At 40.1% G+C, this 22,947-nt stretch overlaps 1 protein-coding gene across 1 annotated transcript in view; it reads left to right on the top strand.

Moving 5' to 3' along the window:
• The window catches only part of LOC140230439 (insulin-like peptide receptor), a 174,853-nt gene extending 154,174 nt beyond the window's left edge, over positions 1 to 20,679 (top strand). Inside the window, exons 12-23 of the mRNA XM_072310593.1 lie at positions 8,353 to 8,376; positions 10,608 to 10,966; positions 11,602 to 11,804; positions 12,457 to 12,634; positions 13,384 to 13,501; positions 13,765 to 13,838; positions 14,428 to 14,635; positions 15,611 to 15,755; positions 16,856 to 17,015; positions 17,570 to 17,699; positions 19,602 to 19,736; positions 20,310 to 20,679. Of these exons, the coding sequence (XP_072166694.1) occupies positions 8,353 to 8,376; positions 10,608 to 10,966; positions 11,602 to 11,804; positions 12,457 to 12,634; positions 13,384 to 13,501; positions 13,765 to 13,838; positions 14,428 to 14,635; positions 15,611 to 15,755; positions 16,856 to 17,015; positions 17,570 to 17,699; positions 19,602 to 19,736; positions 20,310 to 20,679 (2,104 nt within the window). The remainder of the gene's footprint in view (positions 1 to 8,352; positions 8,377 to 10,607; positions 10,967 to 11,601; positions 11,805 to 12,456; positions 12,635 to 13,383; positions 13,502 to 13,764; positions 13,839 to 14,427; positions 14,636 to 15,610; positions 15,756 to 16,855; positions 17,016 to 17,569; positions 17,700 to 19,601; positions 19,737 to 20,309) is intronic.
• Positions 20,680 to 22,947: the final 2,268 nt, after the last annotated feature.

The following is a 22,947-nucleotide window of genomic DNA, read 5'->3' as shown; positions in this document are numbered from 1 at the left end:
GATTCTAATGACTACAGCTGCACCAGTCTTGCTGCATTGTGGCCTCTCCCCACTCCCCCCCCCCCCCACCCCGACCGCACCCAAGAAAGAAAGGAGAAAAAATATGCAAGTTCTCCCCAGCCTTGGATGGTCCCACTAATACTACTTGACTCATAACTTTATGGCTTCTGCAAGGAATGGAAGCCCTACATATGCAAGTCTACCAAGAAAAGAATAACATTCTCCCCACTACCACCCCACCACTTCCCTGTCAGTTCAGCTGAATGAGTTGAGGCATGATAGACGGGATGACTTTTTATCACAGCATTCTAAGCAGCATCTTGTCTTCCTTTATATTCCTGTCTCTTCTGCAATTAACCCGTTGCTTGCCAGACCCCTCGTCATCAACTAAACAGGGTAGTGACTTGAGAGTGAGATAACAAGAGATTGTCTTCAGCAGTACAGAGTTGACTCACCGTCAGTGTTTGAAGGTTGTGGCATTCCCTCAGAATTTCTGCTAAATTTTCTTACATGTGAAGATATTGTCTTACACCAAACAAGCATGGGGCCAGTTGAAGTTCAGACTTACACACTGTGCCTATGGGTGTAGAATGTGAGAAGCATAAGTATATAATCATAACTTTTCCCTTCTATTCCCCAAGTGAATGCCAGAATTTTCGAAACTTTTTATATTTGATAACATGAGCAATTTATTGAGCAAGAGTAACAATTTGGCCGTGTACTTGCTGTCATACGTCACAAATTACTGTGCATTCATTCTGCCCGAGATTCCGCCCCATACTCTTCCTGACACACACACACATTCACACACTCTCACACACACGCTCTCTCACACGCACTCTCACACATACTCTCACACACACATAGAGCGACCAACTCTCCTGGTCCAAATCGTAGGCAAAGTGGCAGTATGAATGGGTAGTAGCTGTTATGGCATGGATGCCGAATGGTATCAAGATACTATAAAGATGGAAATGGGCACAAGACCAGCCACATCCAACAGCAGCCTGATTGAGCGATTAAGTATGGAGAGAGAGATAAACAGACAGACAGGTCATTATTCAAATTTATTGGATTGATTAACCTTTTTTTTTTTTTTTGGTTGGTACTAATGGTAGTATGTCCTATTGTAGTTGTGAGTATTAAACATGATATATGGTAACCTTTGGAGCTATATGAATGTTTGTCTCTTCAATACAACAGTTTTTATTGTTTTTCCCTGTATGAGCCATCCTTGCAATCTTCTTCCTTCTCACATATCTCTCTCTCTCAAAAAAAAAGTATGCAGACAAATATATTCATATGCAAATATTATATTCTCATAATGCTTTACCACAATTACAGACATCGCATGATTGCTCTCGGGCGCAGCTTGCCATGCAGTTCTGCTTCAATTAGCCCATTGTTTTCAAGAAATGGATATGCTGTTGATTATATCTGCAGCACTCGCTACATATTTCATCCAATGGGTTGTCAAGGTAGCAACAAAATATTTTCTGTGCTACCCTCCAGCAAGCCCTTCATGTTTCCATGGTGACACCCATCAAAAGTTCTTTCATGTCATGCCATAATGTTCAGGAAACAGTGGCACTATGGGCATCAGACTATTACTTAAGATAGCAATTCACAGATTCTTGAGTAAGGTTTGTTTTTCAGCAGTTGCAAAATTGATCTGGGTTGTTTTGATGTTTGTTTGTTTTTTTTTTTTCCTCACTCTGTGCCTTGTATGTTATGTGGGCACTGAGTTGTGAATCTGCCAAAATATCGAGTATTGTGTGAATAGGGTTAAGGAACACTGGGTTTATAGAGATATGTTGCATATCATTAGTATGGTGTAAGCACTTCTTTATTTTGACATACTTTTTTGTTATTGTTGCTGTTTTCCTCTATACCATGCTTCCAATCGTACCAAAGCCGACAATGCATCACAATTAGTGTCTCCTCTTGCTGTTCTGTATATAATACCAAAAGGGGTACATCTATCTCTTTTCCCATTGTGCGTATACTCGACATCATAGTTGGTATTATGGATTCTCATCACACAAGAATTTGCATATTGTAGTGCTTGCTCAGCTGCCTAGCCCACATATGTGCCAAAATTTGCATTCAAAGCACTGATAAATCATATCACTTCATATCAGACCAGCAGAAGAAGAGTGTAATTATGAGATATTACAGAGTATATTCAAACTATCTTTTACCATGAATACCCAGTATTTGTTGAAAAAAAAAATGATATATCTAGTTCTAGGTGGTATGACCCATCCCATTCAAACAAACATGAAAAATCAGACTGATCAAAGATACTCAGATATTATGAAACCTTTATCTCAATAGCTCCAGAAAATTTGGCTCATGCATTTAAAGGGGCCCTTATATTCACATGTAACATGTACTGGCAGCCCATAATCATTGATACAAATTTTTGGTAGATTGATACATTTTTGAGAGAAATTCTGTTGGGATATGTTTCCTCTGGTAACAGATAAAACTAAAAGTAATAGATATATAAATAATATGAAGAAAAATCCAGGCATAATTGGTTTCCTTCTTCAGGTTTCCAAAAAGTAATTCATGGGATGGTCGTCTTGTGTGTGTGTCAGATATTTTTGCTCTCATAAATTCAATATTTCTGCTCATTTCAGCTGCATTTAAAAAAAAAAAAAAAAAAAAAAATTAGAGATAAAAACAAAATTGTGCAGGCTTCAAATGAAAATGTTATCATACTATTGAAGGCAAGGCCTACAATTGCCTTTCATAAGCACTATTCATTCGGATGCATGTGACTCTTTCCTTTTTCAAAATGAAAGGGGCAGATACTGATGCAAACTATAGTAAGCATGTCTAGGTTGAGATATTCATGAAAGCATGAAATCAAACAAAATGCAGGAGGGTAATTCCGTGAAGTTGGGGCACAAAGTGTTACATTTTAGCATAACTCAGTGCTAATTATGCTATACATATATTCTTTATAGGCTTTACATTTGTATTGAGACCATACATTTTCCTGGAAATTTTGTGCCATTCAGACTCAATTTTGATGAAGTTATTTAAAAAAAATGTGACGGTGTCCTGTAGCATCGTGACGTGTCCATGTAGCATCGTGATAGTTAAAATCTGGTCCTAAAAGACAAATTAATGCAATTAGCTTGACCAAAATTTGATATAATATGCATAATTACTCGATTAGTCAGCTAGCTAAATATCTGAACTCTATTTTCCACAGTTTTACTTTTACAAGAAAATTACACAATGTGTCACTATGCTACACGGTGTCCAACAAATGTAACAAAAAAGGACACCGCGTAGCATCGTGATACATTTTGTAATTTTCTTTTAAAATTAAAACTGTGTACAGGAAATTTGAGATATTTAGCTATCTGACTAATCTAGTAAATACGCATATTGCATCAAATTTTGGTCAAGCTAATTGCCATAATTTGTCTCTTAGGACCAAATGTTAAAATTTCACGATGCTACATGGACACGTCACGATGCTACAGGACACCGTTACATATTGTTTAATAACTTCATCAAAATTGAGTCTGAATGGCACAAAATTTCCAGGAAAATGTGTGGCCTCAATGCAAATGTAAAGCCTACAAACAATAAATGTATAGCATAGTTAATATTGAGTTATGCTGAAATGTATTTTTCAAATATCACGATGCTACATGGACACTGCCCCAACTTCATGGAATTACCCAGGAGCATGTTGCCTCATCAATTTTCTTTGTGGGCTTTAGACAAGATTTAAGGTGAAGCACCAGTGTTAAAATTGAGAAGGTGGTTAGTGGATGACAGTTACATAGGGGGGGAAAAAAACTAAGATTAATAGACAGGCTGGATAGAGACACAAAAAGGACACAGACAGATGCAAAAAAAAAAAAGAAAGAAAGAAAGCAAGAGAGAGGGAGGAGAAATGGAGAGATACTATAAATCACATGAATAAAGAGTCAAACTGACAACTCTGGATGTTAGTCAATCGAGAGACAACCAGATTAATGAGTAAACTATCAGACAGACAGACATGCGAACTCAGGCATACACAGTCTGTACACACATTCGCACACACACACATACAAAAGAGCACTTTAATACACAAACATGTACTACCAAAATGAAAAATTACAACAAATAGACATGCACATATATTCACAGACACCTGCCCACTTTCTATTAAAACTCACAAACACAAACACACATTCAGAGACACTCATACAAACATACGCACAGACAGACGGGGACAGGAGTAGAGCTGGATGGGATGCAGACCGAGAATGATTGATGTGCTTGTTTACGCAGACAATAATGATATCCCTAAACAAGTTGTCTCAACGTCAAAGCCAATCCAGGGCGGCTCTTTTCATTCTCTCCACCTCTCATTCTCTTACTCTTTATCTCTCTCTCTCTCTCTCTCTCTCTCTCTATCTTTCTGTCTTTCTATCTCTCCCTTTCTGTCTTTCTCTGTCTCTCTACTATCTTTCTGTCTGTCTGTTTTTCTGTCCGTCTTCCTCCCTCGCTTCATGATAGCAATGGACTGCTGCCAAAGCCCGAGGATGGGACATCATTTGGCATGATATATAGCTCACCCAGGATGGGGACTAGCTGATCGGAGGTTGCTGGTCCCCCATTCCCTCATCACGATAAAGGGGAAGATGACACCCCCGTGTCATGTGAACTGCTCTCATTGCATTCAAAATAATGTGTTATTTTGGGGTCCTGCTCATGATCGCAAGCCAAATTTAGACATTTTTCACTAGGAACAGGAATAGTGTGTTATTTGGCTTGCGATCCATATCGCAGTAATTTGTGTGATTTTTTTTTTTCAAAAATGTGAAGTTGCACAGTGTGAACTGTGGTTACCAAAATATTTTGAAATTCCATATCCCAAAATGCACTGCACATGTTGCTCCTTACGATTTTTTACCAGCTGTAGCGCACCGCTGTATTGCAGTTGGCAGTTTGACATAGTAAGCATACCATTATTCATGTACGTACATGTGCAGGTCAGCTCTTCGCAAATAATCGCGACCCAAGCTTAGAATATTTTTACAATGAGAATGATGAATCAAAAAGCTTTGACCCTAATCGATACCCTAGTTTTGACATTTTTACAATGAGAATTTACCTATATACATATTGTATATAGACTAAATATGTGTTAGCACAGTGCAATTGTGAAACAGTGGCTGTCTTCTTGGTTTTTTTTTTTCTTTTTGTTGTTGTTGTAACCCTCTATCTGTCCATCTGAGATCAAGTGCTCTTGGTTTGATCTATTTGTTTGGAAGGCTCTTGGCACTTAGGACATGAGTGTTTGTGCACTACAGCCTTTCTAAAGCTTTGAACACAAGTACTGTTTGTTGTTCAGGTTGTCGCGTTCCTTGGGGAGGAAATGCTCACTATACTGAGAATTGAAATTAAAGGTAGTGTTTAGGTATGTTAGCAGTTTGAAAATAGAATGAAACAACTTACCTGCATGATCCTACTACCAACTGGCTGCAATAATGTGCTATTATATAGAAATGAAGCTATGAAAGCGTTGCAAAAAAAAAAAAAAAAAGGTTTAATGTACTCAAAACGTTCAAGAAAAGAGTGGGAATCTGGGAGTGATTTACCATAGTCCATTTTCACATAGATTATAGCGTTTATCACATTGGACTACTCAGTTTTAATAGTGAATGACTATAGTGGGATGATATTTGTTCATTAATATCTTGATGATGACAGCATAATTTTCTGTTTTGGGGGGTTTGCTTTGAATTGCAGTTCATCTAATGGAACATGTATATTTGGATTTTTTTTTTTTTTTGGGGGGGGGGAGGAGGGGAAGGGGACTGCCACATTGTTGAATAGTCTCTGTAAGAAATACCTGTGGGGGAAATATCAAAGAGTGGTTTGATCTAGGATGGTAGTTTTGGTTCTTTAATTTCAGGTGTTGTTACTCTACTTTTTATAGTCAATATTCCAAAGAAGAATAAGAATGAAACTAAATAATGGTATATATTGTCATAGTTTGATAAGAGCATCTGTTCAAACCACGTCTCTAGAGTGAGAGATATCTTTATATAAAATGTGGTTACTTTTCTCTCTTTGACAAATTGAAGAAAGATTAATACAAACTTGATATACACCTGTACTGGAGGTTATGTCAAGAGGGTTCTCTGTAGACAGCATTTTTCCCTTCAGAACGTTGCTTCAGAATTGCTGGAATGCCTTGCCAAAAATCTTCAATGTCATTATTTGACATATACGAGCTCTGCTTCTGAGGTGGAAATTGGTCCAGGATGTGATCCAGTTTACCAGGCAATGATTATGAGGTTGAATGATGGGAGAAATTAGATAACAGATTGCTTTGAGAGACTCCAAAACTGATTCTCTTCCCTTGTGCCATCATGACACAAACACTTTAAAGGGATCTTATAGCTTTGGTTGAGACCTATCTTAAGGTTTCTAACATTTTTTGGTGAGATAATGGAAACCTCTTCATCAATATGAAATAGGAAAGAGCATGTAATTCCAAGAGGGATTCAACATTTATTTGATGAAAATTGGTTTTTGAATGGCCGAGATATTCAAGCTGAGATATCCAAGCAATCCAATAAAAGATGGGACCCACCTTTTATTAGGATCGCTTGTTTCACATTTACTTTGTTTTTGGATGTCTCAGCCATTCCAAAACCCATTTTCATCTGATAAACTTTGAATTCCTCTCAGAATGGAATGTTCTGTATTATTTCATATTCAAAGTGGTTTCTTGGTGTCTCACAAAAAGTTAAAAGCCCAATCCTCATCTCTACCAATACTATACCATCCCTTTAAAGAAGTGGGATGCACCGTTGTGTTAAGATCTGATGTAAAGCTGTACCAAGAGGAGATGGAATTGGATGTCATCTTGCAATGATCAGTGTTCAGGGGTGACGAAACATGATGTTGTGGTTGTCTATCGGATACATGTGTATAGTGGATCTTAACTCGGCTCATACTCTCTCTGGTTTATTGCCACTTGGTCTAATATCGGATGATCTATTACCCAGTTTGTCTAACACAACTACGACCAAACTCATTTGGTCTTCTATCAATTTCATCTAGTGCCTGTTAGGTCCAATTCCCACTTACTCTAATGCCCAGTTTGGCTAATTATCATTTCGTCTAATGACCAGATGGTCTGATTGCAATTTTGCCTCCTTAGATTCCCCCCCCCCCCATTTTGTCTGATAAATTGTGTGTATTAAATGAAATGGACGTAGCCCATCTGGAAGTGGACCAACTAGCAATGAGGTCAAGTGGTAATTGGACTAAATGGTCATTAGACAAACTCGTTGTAGACAAAACAGGATTAGACCATGTGGGTTGAGACTCAATGGCTATTAGACAAAGTGGGAGTAGACCAAGTGATAGATCACCCTCTTTCCAACCCTTTTTGTCAACTCACATGGACTACCAGTAACTGCCATTAACCATTTCTCTGTCTGGTCACCATCTATAACTGCTCTTTTTTTTTCAGAAATTACCAGGAGACAATATCTCCAAGCTTTTTGTTCCTTTTAACAGGATGTCATCCCATTGTTGATTAAATGCCTTCCCCCATATGATGTTGTCCTAATATTTCATGTAAATGAGTCACTGCTATCAAAATGCTGTGAATGTGACAGTGTTAATGGATTGATTCTTATCTCCCTCCCCTGTATTCCCCATAAGCTATAATGTTTGATGTTTGTTTTCTTCTCAGTCTAAGAGGGGAAAAAAAAATACCACAAACCTTTGTTTCAACCTCTGTAGTTTCCTCTAGAATGTTCTATCCCTACCCTTTTCTTGTAACCATTATTCCTATCATTACAGGCTGCATTGTCTTGTGACCATTATTCCTATCATTACAGCCATGCAGCCATTGTCCGTAACATTCATGTGAATAATAAAAGCATACAAGTGTGTTTCCAGCATGCATTCCTTGAGCTATCAAGATAGTGTACTGCACGATGTAAAATGAAAGCAATTCTAGTGAAAGTGACACGACTAAAGTATAAGCTTCTGCTAGAACCAGGCATTTTGTAGCATATCAGTCAAGCTCATTAATTCATTTCATGCCAACATGAATGTAGTCAGTCACCACCATGTGTTTATGCACTTTCCATTACTTTTCTCTTACCTTTTCATCTAGTTATAGCTCATTTACTTTCTTTCTGTTACCCCCCCCCCCCCCACCATTAAGATTCACCACCTTGTGTATAAACTATGGTCACACCCCTACCCTAATCCCTAATCCCAAACCTCCTCCTCCACTCTAACTAATAATGTTCTTGACTCTGACTCTTTCATCTTACACCTCCAACTCAAACCTCCACTAACCAGGGACTACAACAACTTATTTGGCGGGTAGGTACTAACCTTTGCCGTATGGATTGTGTTGCCACGCTTCAGAAGTATCCGGCAGTCCTGCACGAAAATGGAAAAGAAAAGAACAAAAAAAAAGAAAGCATCAGCTATGTGTGCTGCACATAATTATAATCTTTGCCTGCACATTGTGAATTAAAAGAAAAAAAAAGAAGTAAAATGCTGCATGTTGCGTGTGTGTGTAAGTGTGTGCGTGTGTGCACTGGTGTTAATGTTGTGTACTGGACTTTTTTTCCCCAGCAAATACTTTCAAATGTTACCTGTCAATATTGGAGTATGTCTGCTGTACATGTTTTTATTTATGCTTTGGCATTCATTATAGAAACATTGTATATATGTTAAGCTTGTGTGGCTTTATGTACATGTATATCAGTTCTGCTTATAATGTGGTGGAGGTTTGATATTCATTGCAAGCAAAGTAAGATAAGGTTGTGTTTTCACAAAGAGTAGCTACATTGTAAATCAACAAATGCCCCTTTGCTAACCTTTCCAGTTTTCCTGAATAGCATCTCAAGATTTGTATGTGGTACTGGAAAATCCTGGTGGAATTTTGTCTGAAAATAAAGAAAGACTTGCACAAACAGAATAATTGAAATTTATCGAAAATGAGACAAAGATATGAAAGTTATTACCACAGTGTATTTAAATCATCATAGCTTTGTCATAAAATTTACATGACAGCAACACTTGCAAATTTTTCAACTATACTGTGCTGCATTTATTTCATAAATGCTTCTATGAAAAGTTATGTGGCTTAAAAATAAAGAGTTCTGAAAGTGTTTTCCAAAAGTGCTCATGCATTGCAGGGAATAACAGTCAAGGTCAAAGGTTACCAAAAGGTCGCCAATAAATGTTTGTATTCCAGCCATAAGTTCTACCAGGTACAAGTCTAGTAATAATGTTATTTGGCGTCATAGATAGAAATAGATTGGGGAATATTTTCTTTGTGCCGGGAAGGTTAAAGGTCAGTCCCTGGTTAAAGCTCAAGATCAATAAACTTCATCAACATGTAAAATCAACATGTAAATGAAGGACAGTGTCTCACATACACTGTAGTGAGCTAGCTAGTCAACTTAGCAATAGTTGAAATGCTGTTTGTTTTGGGTTTTTTGTTGTGGGTTGGGGGGAGTTGGTTGCAAATGTAGATAAATAATCTCCCCTTTCTCACATTTAGACTCTGACAAATATTTCATATTTGTCCTCAATACCCTAGTTTCAAATGAGTAGAACATTTCTGTAAATTTCTACATCAAACACTTTTTTGCTGTGTATTTTATGAAGCCTAGATGTTGCTTCTAAAACATGCATAAGGCAACATAATGCATATTATTTTTTGCTGCCATATGTTTTATGCTTGGTACATGTCAGTGTGAAAGGTCAAGACTGATGAATTAAAGTGACATCCAAGAAATTATGACCAAAAGAAGTTGAATGAAGAAATGTTGTAGTGATTCCAATTAATCTCTTGACAACAGTTTATGATTTACATATATAACTGTGCTACATTTGTGCAGTAAATTGATTTTTATGTGTTTGTGTGTGTGTGTGTGTGGGGGGGGGGGGCTTACTTTGAGATTTCTGTCTCATGTTGCCTGTTGTGTGTAATGTGAAGAATCTATCATCATAATTCTTATTATGCTTGGTTGCCAGTGTAATGATGTAACATTTGAGGGCATTGGGAAAGTTCCTGTATTTATCAAATATTCTTTGATGTTTGCACCAACATTGTTTATTGACAAAGGTATCTCTTAATATCAATATATCTGTTGGTCTCATTATTCCATTCTGAATAGTCACACAAGAATGTGATATATTATCTTGCATGCTTCACACCTTAAAAAGAAACACATGGAATTGTGCAGAAATTTGTAAGTCTATGGGCATATCACATGCATGTGTCATCTACGCACAATACCGCAATATTAGCACATTATGTATGAAAATATTTGTCATCATATTTATTGGCATATATGACATCTTTATAGCAATTATATTGAAAAATTGATATTCTTCCATTCAACAAACTACTTGTCTGTGGTACGCTGTATCTTGTCAGAGATTCTAAAAGGAGATTAGTGTGTATGAGTCTTCATAGATCGTAGTCCAAGATCTACCAGACCACACCCTTACACAGGTACCTCTTCCTTTCATCATCATTAATTTTTTCCCTGTGCTGGTGGTAGAGTTTAACCTCCATCTTCTTCCTGTTTTAGGCCCGACTCAAGGCGTCGCAGGAGAAGGGATGTCCCCAGTGAGCAGGACCTCACTCCGGAATCCACCCTCGCCCCTCCCTTGCTGCCCCTCGTCTCCCCGACACGCCCCCCAGGGGCGCCGTCCGGCAACGACTCCTCCTCCCCCTCCGGGCAGTTCACCCCCAGCAGGCCGCCTCCGCAGGCCAACGCCACCACCACCACGTCGGCCCCCCTGGTGAAGCAGCGCAACCTGAGCGTGGTGGAGTCTTTCCACCTGGAGGGGCTGGAACACTTCACGGAGTACCTCATTGAGGTCGAGGCGTGCAACCTTGAGGGCTGCAGCCAAGCAGCGGCCAAGTATGGCCGCACCATGCCCAAGGGTGAGTCACCTGAATGGTAACAGTGACCACTCCTACAAGTATGTCTGAACCCACATAACCTGTCTTTCTTTCTCTCTTGAAATTAGATGTTGTAAAAAATGTTTAGGATTGCTTTCATCATCATCATCATCACCATCACCATCATCATCGTTATTATTATAATTATTTCATTTTGCATAGGCCCAAGAAAACAAATAAAAGAAACATTGCTTTGTGTATAGTATATGGGTATTGTGGAGTGTGTAATGCACATATTCTCCAGTTCGAATGCACCAAGATGGACTGCCTTGGTATGGAAAAAGCTAGCTTAACTGCTGTCACTTAAATTGATAGGAAATTGAAATAATTGTTTGAAAAAAAAACAAAAAATATGTGCAAAAAAAAAAAAAATCATGGCTGTCCAGATCAACAGATCTTTACAACAATTTGCATGACCTGTTTAGTCACTGATGTAGCTGAAGTTTATGGCAGTGTCTCTATTAACCTGCTGAGGATGAGTCCCGAGTATACTTGGGAAAGTGTCTATAGGAAATGCGTGTTGTAGCAAAATCAGACTGCCCTCAACGGGTTAAAGGGCAGTTGAGTCTGAGTGAATGACACTAGTGGTGGTCAACGTCAACCTCTCTCCTTTCCAGACTCTGCGGATGAGATCAGCTCCACGGTCACTGTCAATCACACGGCGGACAACAGGGTGCGCCTCACCTGGGCGGCCCCCCATAACCCCAACGGCATCATCGTCATCCACGAAGTCATGATCGAGAGGCGTGGTGGAGGCGTGGTGGGTCATGATGAGCGCAATGTGTACACCATTGACGGGGGCACGACCGCTGAGACAACAGTAAGCTTCTTGGAAATTCTCTCTTTGAAATGCTTCAAATGTCGCAGAGAAATTCTCAAGCACATGCTGAATGTTCAAATATACATTTTGCTTACCAGTGAAGAAGATCAAAAGTGAAAGTGACGGGATTTTTGTTTTTTTACATTCCGTGTGTGTAGAGGAGTTGTAGAGGCAGAATGGTGATCTAATGGAATTATGTTAAGATTTCATTTCCACTGAAACATATTATTATGAATATTCTGCTCAACAGCCCCAGTTGCATCTTTTGAGCATTTTTTTTTTAAAGGAATAAGATACATGAAGTCATGGCTTCCATATTAGTCACACAGCCAACCAAGAGAGAAAACTTTTTATGCATTGAAAGCCAAAATTCAGGCAGTTTCTTCATGGATTACATATACATGTACCCCTTATTTTTTTTTTTAAATCAAAATACATTACTCAGCAAGCCTGTCATCAGGATAGAAACTCACTCTTCACCCAAAGATTCTTCCAGAATGAGTCCGAGTGAGCTTTTTGTGAGCACTATCCATGTGCTATGACAGATTATAATAAAGTGAAGATATGTGAGCAGCCATATGTGAGTATTCTGTGTGATTATCTATTATAGCAAGCTGTAATGCCTTTTTTGCACCATGCCCATGTCCTCTAGACTCAGGCCCAGGAGAACATAGAGTGCGTGTCTGCAGAGGTTTACCGGCGAGATCTTGGAGCGGAAGTTTCGGGGCTGGCAGTGGGTAACTACACAGCTAGGGTTCGGGCCGTCTCTCTAGCCGGGGTTGGTCCTTGGACCAGGCCTGTGGTCTTCCAGGTTGCAGAAATCGAAAACAGTAAGTCTCAATTTCATTATCAGAATTGCAAACTGTTGACTTTGTTCTGCTCTTCTTTGTACAGTTTGGGGGGGGGGGGTTGTCAAAAATACTACAGGTGTATTAGGAAATATAGTTTTTCCCAAATTGCGTTACTACAAATGTTGACTGAAGAAAAGATAGCAATGTTTTTGCACACAGACACACACACACTCACAAATATGCCTTTTCAGCTCTCAGAATACTGCAGTGCTTTACACAAGGTTAGCATCCCCGCATAATTCTGTACATCAACAGTACAACAGTGCAATATTTTGGAGACACGGGTCTCAATTTAGTATTTCTCTCAATTTTTGCTTGGGTTGTACAGTGTACTTCATTAAAATGCTTTACTCTTGCCAATGCACTACCTGCAGAGTCTGAAACCAGAAATTGATATTTGTATTTTTCTGCAAAGCTTCCATTTCAGTTCCTTGATAATAAGTCACCAATTGGAGTGCATGGATCGTATTCTGTCCTGAAGTGTTCTGTTCTTTAGACTTCTGACCATGCTTGTAGCACACAACTTCATATATCTGAAATGTAATGCTCAAGAACTTTGTTTTTCTTCATTTTTTTTTTTTAATCTTCCTTAATCATTTCATGTCAAAAATGTCATATCACCTTCCCCAAGGTCAAAAGACACAGTTTATCAATTTTCAGCTTTAATGACTAATTGTACTCCTAGCTGTAAATACTCAAAAGTTCTGTTCTGCATTTGCACCTGACAGTTGGGCCTACATCTCCGCCTACATCAGTCTTATCGCCCATGATGGGTGTGACTATCGCCGTCAGCATCGCCGCAGTGATCATCATCTTTGTCTTCATCATCATCTTCATCAGATGGCAGTAAGTCTTTCACAGCTTGATCCTAATATAAAACTCTCTGTGTGTTCATGCACAAAGGTGTGACCTGTCTGTGAAGCTCATTCATGTGCAGCACCTCCGTTTATTTATTTGTCTATTTTAATTTTTTTTTTGTTGTTCTGCAAGGCAGCAATATTTACAACACTATTCGTTGATGCTTATCACCCTAATATAAAGTTGAGATTAATCTATATGTTGGTGAATGATTAATTTTTGTTGTTCCCATGTAATTGCTTCCATCACAGGTACCGCAAAGATCAAATGCCTGATGGCGTATTGTATGCCTCAGTCAACCCAGAGTATATGAGCACAAGTGACAGTAAGTCTCTCAACCATCATATTATTTATGTTGTTTTTTCTTCCCTCTACATCTGCTTCCAGAATAGTTGTCACATCTTGTAGGTACTCCATTAAACAATAATTGCAATTGTTTTTTTTGTGTTTTGATCTCAAGTCTGGGTTAGTTTTACAAATATTGCTGCCGAGTCTTAAACAGACAGAAATTCAGTGTTAAAACTAACCCCCACTGACATTGTAGAACATCATTCTAGCTTTGCACACTACAATATTGCACAGATGTAATCTAAAACTTTACTTCTCCATATTTTCAGTTTCAATAGTGTGTTTGGTGTTTGAAAATTGTGGAATTGATTTGAATAGGCCACCCCTGTGCAAACTGTAATGCTTTACAAGATTTCATTTCTGTGCATGTGTGTTTGTGTATTCGACACTAAAATGGAGGGGGTTTGTGAAAATATAGGCAAAGGGAATAATTTTGTCATAACAGACCTTTCGTTGCAGTATTGCTGTAAGATACAGAACAAAGTTCTAGGTATGCAGCAGTTTTTAGAACAATAATCCGTGACTGACACAATCCCCTGTGCCTTTGGCTCCGAACCTTTTTCCAGTGTATGTTGCCGACGAGTGGGAATTCCCCCGTGACAAGCTGGAAATCATTCGAGAGCTGGGTAAGGGAAGCTTCGGCATGGTGTATGAGGGCTTGGCCAAGGGTATCCTCCCGGAGGAAGATATCTCCCGTGTGGCCATCAAGTCAGTGCAAGCCAACGCCTCCATGAGGGACCGCATTGAGTTCCTCAACGAAGCATCGGTCATGAAGTGAGTGTGTGTACCCATAAAAACCAGAAATTGTCACATGCATGAAACTTTAGCAAATTTCACAAGGAGCCAGGATCTGTGAAAGTAAAATGCTAGCAAAAGGTTTTGCCTACACAGTGCATTGAATGCCGGTGGCAGTTTGCAAAAGTTTCATGCCACGAAAAGGCCTTCTGCTCCAATTCGTGGAATTTTCATGCTGCGAATATTTCTGGTTTTACAGTATATGAAAAGTTCCTTTCCAAAAGGTGCTAAATCCATTTTTCATCAAACTGGACTATTGAACAGAAATGTATTCATCTTTGTAGTCCCATACAGAAAACCTTTCAAAGTATTCAAGTTTTTGTATGAAAATGGACAAATCAGACAATAAAAAATCGTAAAAATGATGATGATTATATTTTTTTTTTAAAGGCACTAAATCTGGCAGGATCCGTTCAAAATCCTTTGTGCACGCTTGACCGCACATTGACCCCCAGAGTAAATGCCAGGGTGGCTAGCTTTCCTGCCTGTGTAACTTTCTAGATGACCCTCACATTACTTGATTTTTAGCCGTGAAATGTCTCATTTCTATACTTGTTATTCTTTGGAGAAATGGAGGGAATAGTTGTGGAATGTGTATAGATAGCAGGGCAAATCATTCCAGAAAAATGCACAAAATCACAGAAACTAGTCACTAAAACAATATTTACCAGGTGTACATCACCTTACTAAAACATTTGTTACAAAAGATGCTAAATCCTCAATAATCTGAAAGAATATTCCTAAAAAAATCAGTGTACACACATAAGATTTTTTCAAGGCACTTTTTCTTTATCCTATTACGGGGTGCTACAAATATGGGATATACATGTAAAGTCATTTGACAATGAAAAGACAAAAAAAGAAAGAAAAGTGAACACACAGAAAGAAGCAGGTGTAACTTAGGTATTGTTGCTATGGAAACAAATACTGAAGTGTGTTCTCCCCTTGTACCAGACTCATTGACACACATCATGTGGTGAGGTTGCTGGGAGTGGTATCCAAGGGTCAGCCCACCTATGTCATCATGGAGTTCATGGCCCAGGGCGACCTCAAGAACTGGCTGAGGGCGCGCAGACCGGAGAACCAGCAGGACTTGCCGGTGAGTCTGGGACACTTTGAACCAAGGACCAGGACTTTAGGGTCTGCCTACTGGGGGGCAGATGGGGAAAGGGGGATGGGGGGCAGATAGGGAAAGGGGGGAACTGAGTGTCATGCACTGAATGACTAGCAACCTGCTTCTTTTATATCTATCCATTGGTAATCCAGAGGGAGAGAACCTCGACAGTCTCTAGATGAACATGTCTCCATGTCCGTATTTGAAATTGTAATGCTGTCCCTCACTATGGTAGTAATGATTTGATATCCTCATCCTCCAGTGTGTAAATAGCACTACCGTTTCGTCACATATTATTTGGTGTATTGCAAGCAGTGTGGCGTGCATATGTATTTGGTATGGTTCTATGATATAATAATCGAGTGGGACTCTTATTCAAATGTTTAATCTTGAAGATGTGTGGACGATCATGGTACTGTAAGAGGGAACTTCCTAACCAGGGCTCAACACTAACTTCACCCTGTTGAGGACGGACTGATTTTGCTACAACACATATTTCCCATAGACACTTGCCCGAGTATACGCGAGACTCATCCTCAACGGGTTAATCTTTGGTGGCTGGTTCAGGTCACTGAAATCTTTTAATCTGAAACTTAGGTTGCCTGAAAAAGAAATGTAGTAGGGTGCCTGAAAAAAAAATGAAGAGCAAACATTACAATCCATTTTAAATATTAGTTTCCCAATCGGGCTACCAAAGGTAACCATTATTGAAATGTGGTGGCCTAACATCAATTTTTAGTGGCCCTTAGCTATGGCTGATATCAAGCCCTGTCTTATCATTGATAATTAGCCCTCGTGTAAACATAACTAATGTCTTTCTCTCTTATCCTCCTCTTACCCCCATACTTACTTGCCTGCCAATCCAATCCCCCTCCAAACCCCGCCCATCCAAACCCCACCCATCCAAACCCAACCCATCCAAACCCCACCCATCCAAATGACACCCATCCAAACCCTGCCCATCCAAACCCCACCCATCCAAACCCAACCCATCCAAACCCAACCCATCCAAACCCCACCCATCCAAATGACACCCATCCAAATCCCACCCATCCAAACCACACCCATCCAAACCACACGCACAGCTGATTGACAGGAAGAGTGTACCTACCCTGGAGGAGCTGGTCAACATGGCAGCCGAGATTGCCGACGGAATGGCCTACCTGTCGGCCAGGAAGTACGTCCACAGAGATCTGTCCGCCAGAAATTGCCTTGTGTCCGAGGACGGAACCTGTAAAGTTGCAGGCAAGTGTCTTGGCACCATACTGTCATACTGTACTCTCTCTCTGTAGATTGTCTGTTTTTTGTGCATCTTCTTCTGTATATATGTCTCATGCATACTTCTGTATTTTCATTGTCAATATCCTCATTAGCACCTTAACAATTGACAATTCTATTGCTTATTGTTTTGAACTTTTTTGATAGTGTGTTCACTGCTATGCACATAGAATATATTTACTGTGCACATAATTTGTATGTTCATCTCTGTTCCTCATATCTCTGTCTCTGCCTATCTATCTACAGTGTATGTGTTTCAAGCTACATGTAGCTAGATGCCTGTATGTATCTATATCTATTTTTCTGCTCTTTATCACTTTGTGTGTTAGAGGAACATACATTGCACTTTTTTACCTTCTGTTGTACATATTTTTCCTTTCATTATTTCACTAATTTGAATATGAAGTACACATGTTTATTGTATGTGATTGTGTAATTACATACATATCTGTATAATGTTTATCGAGTGTATTTTTTAAAAATGTTTTCTATCATACTTTGTGACTTTTTATTGCGTCCAGACTTTGGTCTTGCCCGAGACATTTACCAGTCAGACTACTACCGAAAGGAGAGGGGCGGCATGCTGCCGATTCGCTGGATGGCTCCAGAATCTGTCAAAGATGGCGTCTTCCAGATGAGCTCCGATGTTTGGTGAGTTGCGTCAAGATGTGATGTGATAAGCTTCTCTTTTACGAACATGATCATTTCATTAGGCAGATTTCAATGCAAACAGTTCGTAGACTTGAGCAAACCAGGACACTATGCTTTCAGATCTTTGATGCTGATATGCAACCAGATTTGATCATTGAATAGATAAAAGGGCAGGGATTTAACTGTGCATTATTGTCATGCAAAACAAGTATTGTCAGACGTTCAAGAATTTGAGAAGTTCCTGAGAAAGTGAAACAGAAAATCTTCAAAGAACCATTCAGAGAATTACAACATATGGCAGTTTGTAAACCTGTCCTTTTTTATATCCAATGCAAGTGCATAATGGAGAGTCCAATTTTGAAGGCAAACTTACAATTAGTATTAATTGACTTATGTCGCCCCTGAAAGATACCACTTTGTTCCAAATTGCACTCCTTCGATCACAGACTCTTCTGAACTTAGAAGCCATGAATTTAGTCAAACTTGAACAAGCCTCAACCCATTTCATAAAAGATATTAGGATGGCAGCTCTCGCTGGAATGGCATCTTCTAACAGCAACAGCCAATCAGGAAGCTGGATTCTTGTCGTTACCATGACTATTGCCATTCCAACAAGAGTTGCTATCGTATCAAGTTTTTAGCTCACCTGAGCCAAAGGCTCAAGTGAGCTATTGCGATCGCCCTTCGTCCGGCGTCCGGCGTGCGTCGCGCGTCGTCCGTTTTTACATTTTCATCTTCTTCTTGAAAACCCCAAGACCGATTTTCATCAAACTTGGCAGGTAGCATCCCTAGGGGGTTAGGAACTCAATTTGTTAAAATGGGCACCATGCCCCACCCAGGGGGCCCCCAGGGGGGCCCAAACCCCCCAAAATTAAGGAATCTGTAAAAATCTTTTTCTCTAGAACCAGAAGTGATAGAGCTAAGTTAATACTATGAGTTAGTACATTGATGACTGTAGTTTCAAGTTTGTTCATGGCAGAATCAGGGGTGCCCCCCTTGGGACCCAGGGGAGGGGGGTGGGGAGGGGTCCTAATGGGGCCTAAATTGTACATTTTCATCTTCTTCTTGAGAACCCCATAACCCATTTTCACCAAACTTGGCAGGTAGCATCCCTAGGGGGTTAGGATCTCAATTTGTTAAAATGGGCACCATGCCCCACCCAGGGGCCCCCAGGGGGGCCCAAACCCCCCAAAATGAATCTTTAAAAATCTTCTCTAGAATCAGAAGTTATAGAGCTAAGATAATACTATGAGTGAGTACATTAATGACTGTAGTTTCAAGTTTGTTCATAGCAGATCCAGGGGTGCCCCTCTTGGGGGCGGGGGGGTTGGGAAGGTCCAAATGGGGGCCTGAATTGTACATTTTCATCTTCTTCCTGAAAACCTCATGATGGATTTTCGTCAAACTTGGCAGGTAGCATCCCTAGGGGGTCAGGATCTCAATTTATCAAAATGGGCACCATGCCCCACCCAGACGGCCCCAGGGGGCCCCAATCCCCCCAAATTAAGGAATCTTAAAAAGATTTGGGCCCTTATTGTACATTTTCATCTTCTAGTTGAGAATACCTGGTCAAATTTTAGTAGAGCTGTGAATAACTTAGATTAGTGACTGCGTGAAAGGTGAACTTGCGATACTCAGGTGAGCGCTAGACCTGCGGGTCTCTTGTTATGAAATGGGGCCCAGATGTGCCATGTAAAATGTATCCACCTTATGGATAGTCACAATGACTAAATTACAGTTTGCTAATTGTGACTGGGCATTTTTCTGTTTGTGTTCATTATTTGTGTGATTTACATCACTTAAATTCCCATGAGTCGACAATAAGGAAAGAAAGACCTTCCCAACACGTGTTCATATCAAAAAGATTTAACGAGTGTTGCGTTCACATCTGTCACATGGCAGGTCGTATGGAATCTTGTTATGGGAGATGGCCACACTCGGCGAGTTGCCGTACCAAGGTCTGTCCAACGAAGAGGCAGGGGAGTACATCAAGGGCGGAAACGTTTTACGGCCACCGGAGAACTGTCCAGAGAAATTGTGAGTAACACTCTCTGATTTGACTTTGGCATCCTTTGTAGAAACATTGCTACTGATTGTAGGATTGATACCGATGTTACTCATTTTATTAGATGGCAGTTGTAACAAACTCATTGTCATTTGCAAAGTTGTATGATGTAGAATCCTGATATCTGCAATGCAAAGTCATTAATTTCTTCATGTCTTACGTGCTACAAATACAACCAGAAACTGTCAAGCTAAGGCAAAAAAACCCCAAAACCTCATAACAATAGGACTTTACTCATTTCCAGTTTGACATATGATTTGAAGCATTGTTTTTGAAAATGAGTTGTCTTTTTTTTTATGTAAACATATAGAAAGATGTCTCTTACATTTCACTACACGAACTTGCTTTACAGGTGTATCAAAGGTGTGTTGAGAATGTAATGAATGTAGTGACAGGAAACTCCATCTGATATTTAGAACAACATGACACTAGTGTCCCTCGCATCCTTCTGTGAATGCCATCCTTAAGGTACTGTACTATAAACTATTCTCTTGTGCCTTTTTATTATCCTCTCCTGCTCCCTGCCCCCTCCACTCACCCTCTAGACATGAGATTATGATGGCATGCTGGCAGTACCAGGAGAAGCTGCGACCAACGTTTGGTGAGATCCTCATGGTGTTAGACGACACGGGTCTCCTCCACGACACTTTTCCCCAATACTCCTTCTATCTCAACGAGCAGCTGAGGGCAGGTGATGCCCAGGAGGGACTATCCTCCAAGGAACTGGAGAAGGTGTCCATCCTAGAGCAAAGGCAACCCCAGGAGAACTTATACACCAATATGGGGCCTAATGCCAGCGGGACCCCGCCCACCACGGGTGCCCAGGGCTCACCCTCCCCGCGAAACGGAAACGCAATGGGCAACGGCTCGGTTCTGCACGGAAAGTCTCAGATCGGAAAGTGCACAGAGTGCTGAGGGCGGCCCCCTCCCACACCCTATGTGCCCACGGAAGCTTCATATATATCTTTCAGCACCTGGCGTGAGGAAAAATCAATCTGTCCGAGGGTGTGCTGATATTTGAATGCAAGGGAATTGCAGACTGTGGATGAGCGCAGACAACAAACCCTATTTTGCAATTTGCGAGGAGACGCACCGGATTGGGCCATGTGAAGCTAGACTTCCTGACAGAAGGTTCATAACAGAGATTTGTGCAAAGTTGAAGTCTTCGTGCAGTTTGTTTGTTTGTTTGTTTGTTTGTTTTTTTTCATAAAGAGTCTTAGATGTCAGTTGGCTGTTCATCAAACTTCAATTTTCGCAGCCCTGTGAATATATATTGGGTTTTGTTCTCAAGTCTGCACCAAGATTCAAGGTGAGGGAGGAAAGAGAATGGAGAAATGCCTTTTTTTAGAACACTCTATACTGTCTCCAGGAAAAAACAAAAACAAAGCGAATACTTGTGTATGTGCTTCGAATTCATATAAATGATGCAGTTCAAGTTTTGGTGGAAGAGCCATCGTTTCTCCATCTCCTAGAGAGACCGGTGATCGCGGAGAGGTACCAGGATAGAGGAATTGAGCGAAGCCTTATCTACCTGTGATGTTTAACCCTTAACACTCGATCCCTGTGGAGGAAACCTAGTTCCGGTGGAGGACAGCTCTCATGTGCAAAAAATATTAAACAAAGATGTTGCATGTGCTGTCTGGCATTTCTGAGAAAGACGAGACGAGACCTTCAAGAAAAACGAAAAAGATTATTTTCTATCGACCAATCCATCACTGAACTTTTTGTATACATTTTTCTTGTGTTATTTTGTCTCTTCTTTTCCTTCTCTCCGTTTTTTTTTGTTGTTGTTGAAAGGTATAAGGTACCATGCTGCGATCGTCATGTCAAACCGGTGTACTTGTGAAGTTCACCTGGGTAGTCCTATTGATTGTTTTGAGAGCAGTCGGTCTACAGTTTGAGTTTTGAAAGCCAGGAATATAATTACTGTTTCTTTGGTGCAATATTGGTTTTCAAGACTTTGACAGTGGAAAACACTACAGAATACTGTATCTTGCCTGAATCGCTTGACTCAAAACAACAACTGCCCGTGTCCAATTTTGCATCTCTAAAGTAGCTACGATTGTAAGTTGAGGTTGCTCTTTTTTGTTATTGTTGTTGCTGTTCTTTCCAGAGGGATTTAAGGCACAAGTCATTGTACTGTCAGTCCATAAAAATTTGTCTTTGTCGAAATTCCAATTGTCTACGGTAACTTTGAATGTAGAGAAAAGACAAGGATACTCTCTGTTTTGTCTGTGGGGTACTCCATGGCATCCTTTGCTGGTGCCTTGTTGATAGTGATGAATGTTCCGTCAGTACAGCTCTTTATTTCTGCTTTATCAATACCAGAAATCTACTGATCACCAAATTCTTTGCTGACTTTGATTTTAATTTTAAGCCTGTCAGGCAGGCCATGTCTAGAGTCAAGCCTACCAACAATGTGGGATATTGCCCATTTAGCACATATTTACTGCAAGAGACAATTTGATTAATCCTTTGTGTGATAGGCTGGTGCGCTCAAGGTCAAATGCTGTGATGCTTTTATCTGCATCCAGAAATGCTAGCACTATTAAAAACACCTTTAATTCAAGTATTAGTTGGATGGAAACATGGTCATAATTTGACTTGACATCATTTTGCCCTTCCACAATACCCCCATTCCACAGAGATTTTTTTCTCATTAATCACTCATCGAGCAAAGTTTGTTGCTTCTAGCCACCCACCGAAGTGTATCGGATCACAATCTGATAAATCTGACTCGGTTCGTCAACTATCAGGTGAGTGTCAGGTTTGTGGCGCGTGATCTTCATCAGATGATCTTGCCTCCTCGGATCACCACCTGACATGTCTGACACTGACCTGGGGGGCATTTCATGAAGGAACTTGTCGGATAAAATGTCTGACAAGTCAATTATATCTGACAAGTTCAGAGAAATCAGCCAATCAGACTAAAGAATTTCTCAAAACTTGTCGGATATAATTGACTTGTCAGATATTTTATCCGACAAGTTCCTTCATGAAACGCCCCCCAGATGGTCGACCAACATGAGTCGGATTAGTCGTACTATGATCCGATACACTTCGGTTGGTTGCCAGAAGCAACAAACTTTGCTTCGGATGAATGACCGATGAGAGAAAATCTCTGTGGAATGGGGGCATGAATTTACGTACTTGCTCATTACATCTCTCAAAAATTTGTCAACA

The sequence above is a fragment of the Diadema setosum genome, chromosome 7 (genome assembly GCF_964275005.1).
Source record: "Diadema setosum chromosome 7, eeDiaSeto1, whole genome shotgun sequence".
NCBI lineage: Eukaryota > Metazoa > Echinodermata > Echinoidea > Diadematoida > Diadematidae > Diadema > Diadema setosum.
Note: the sequence above shows the minus strand (reverse complement) of the source record. Positions and strands in the feature narration are given on the sequence as shown.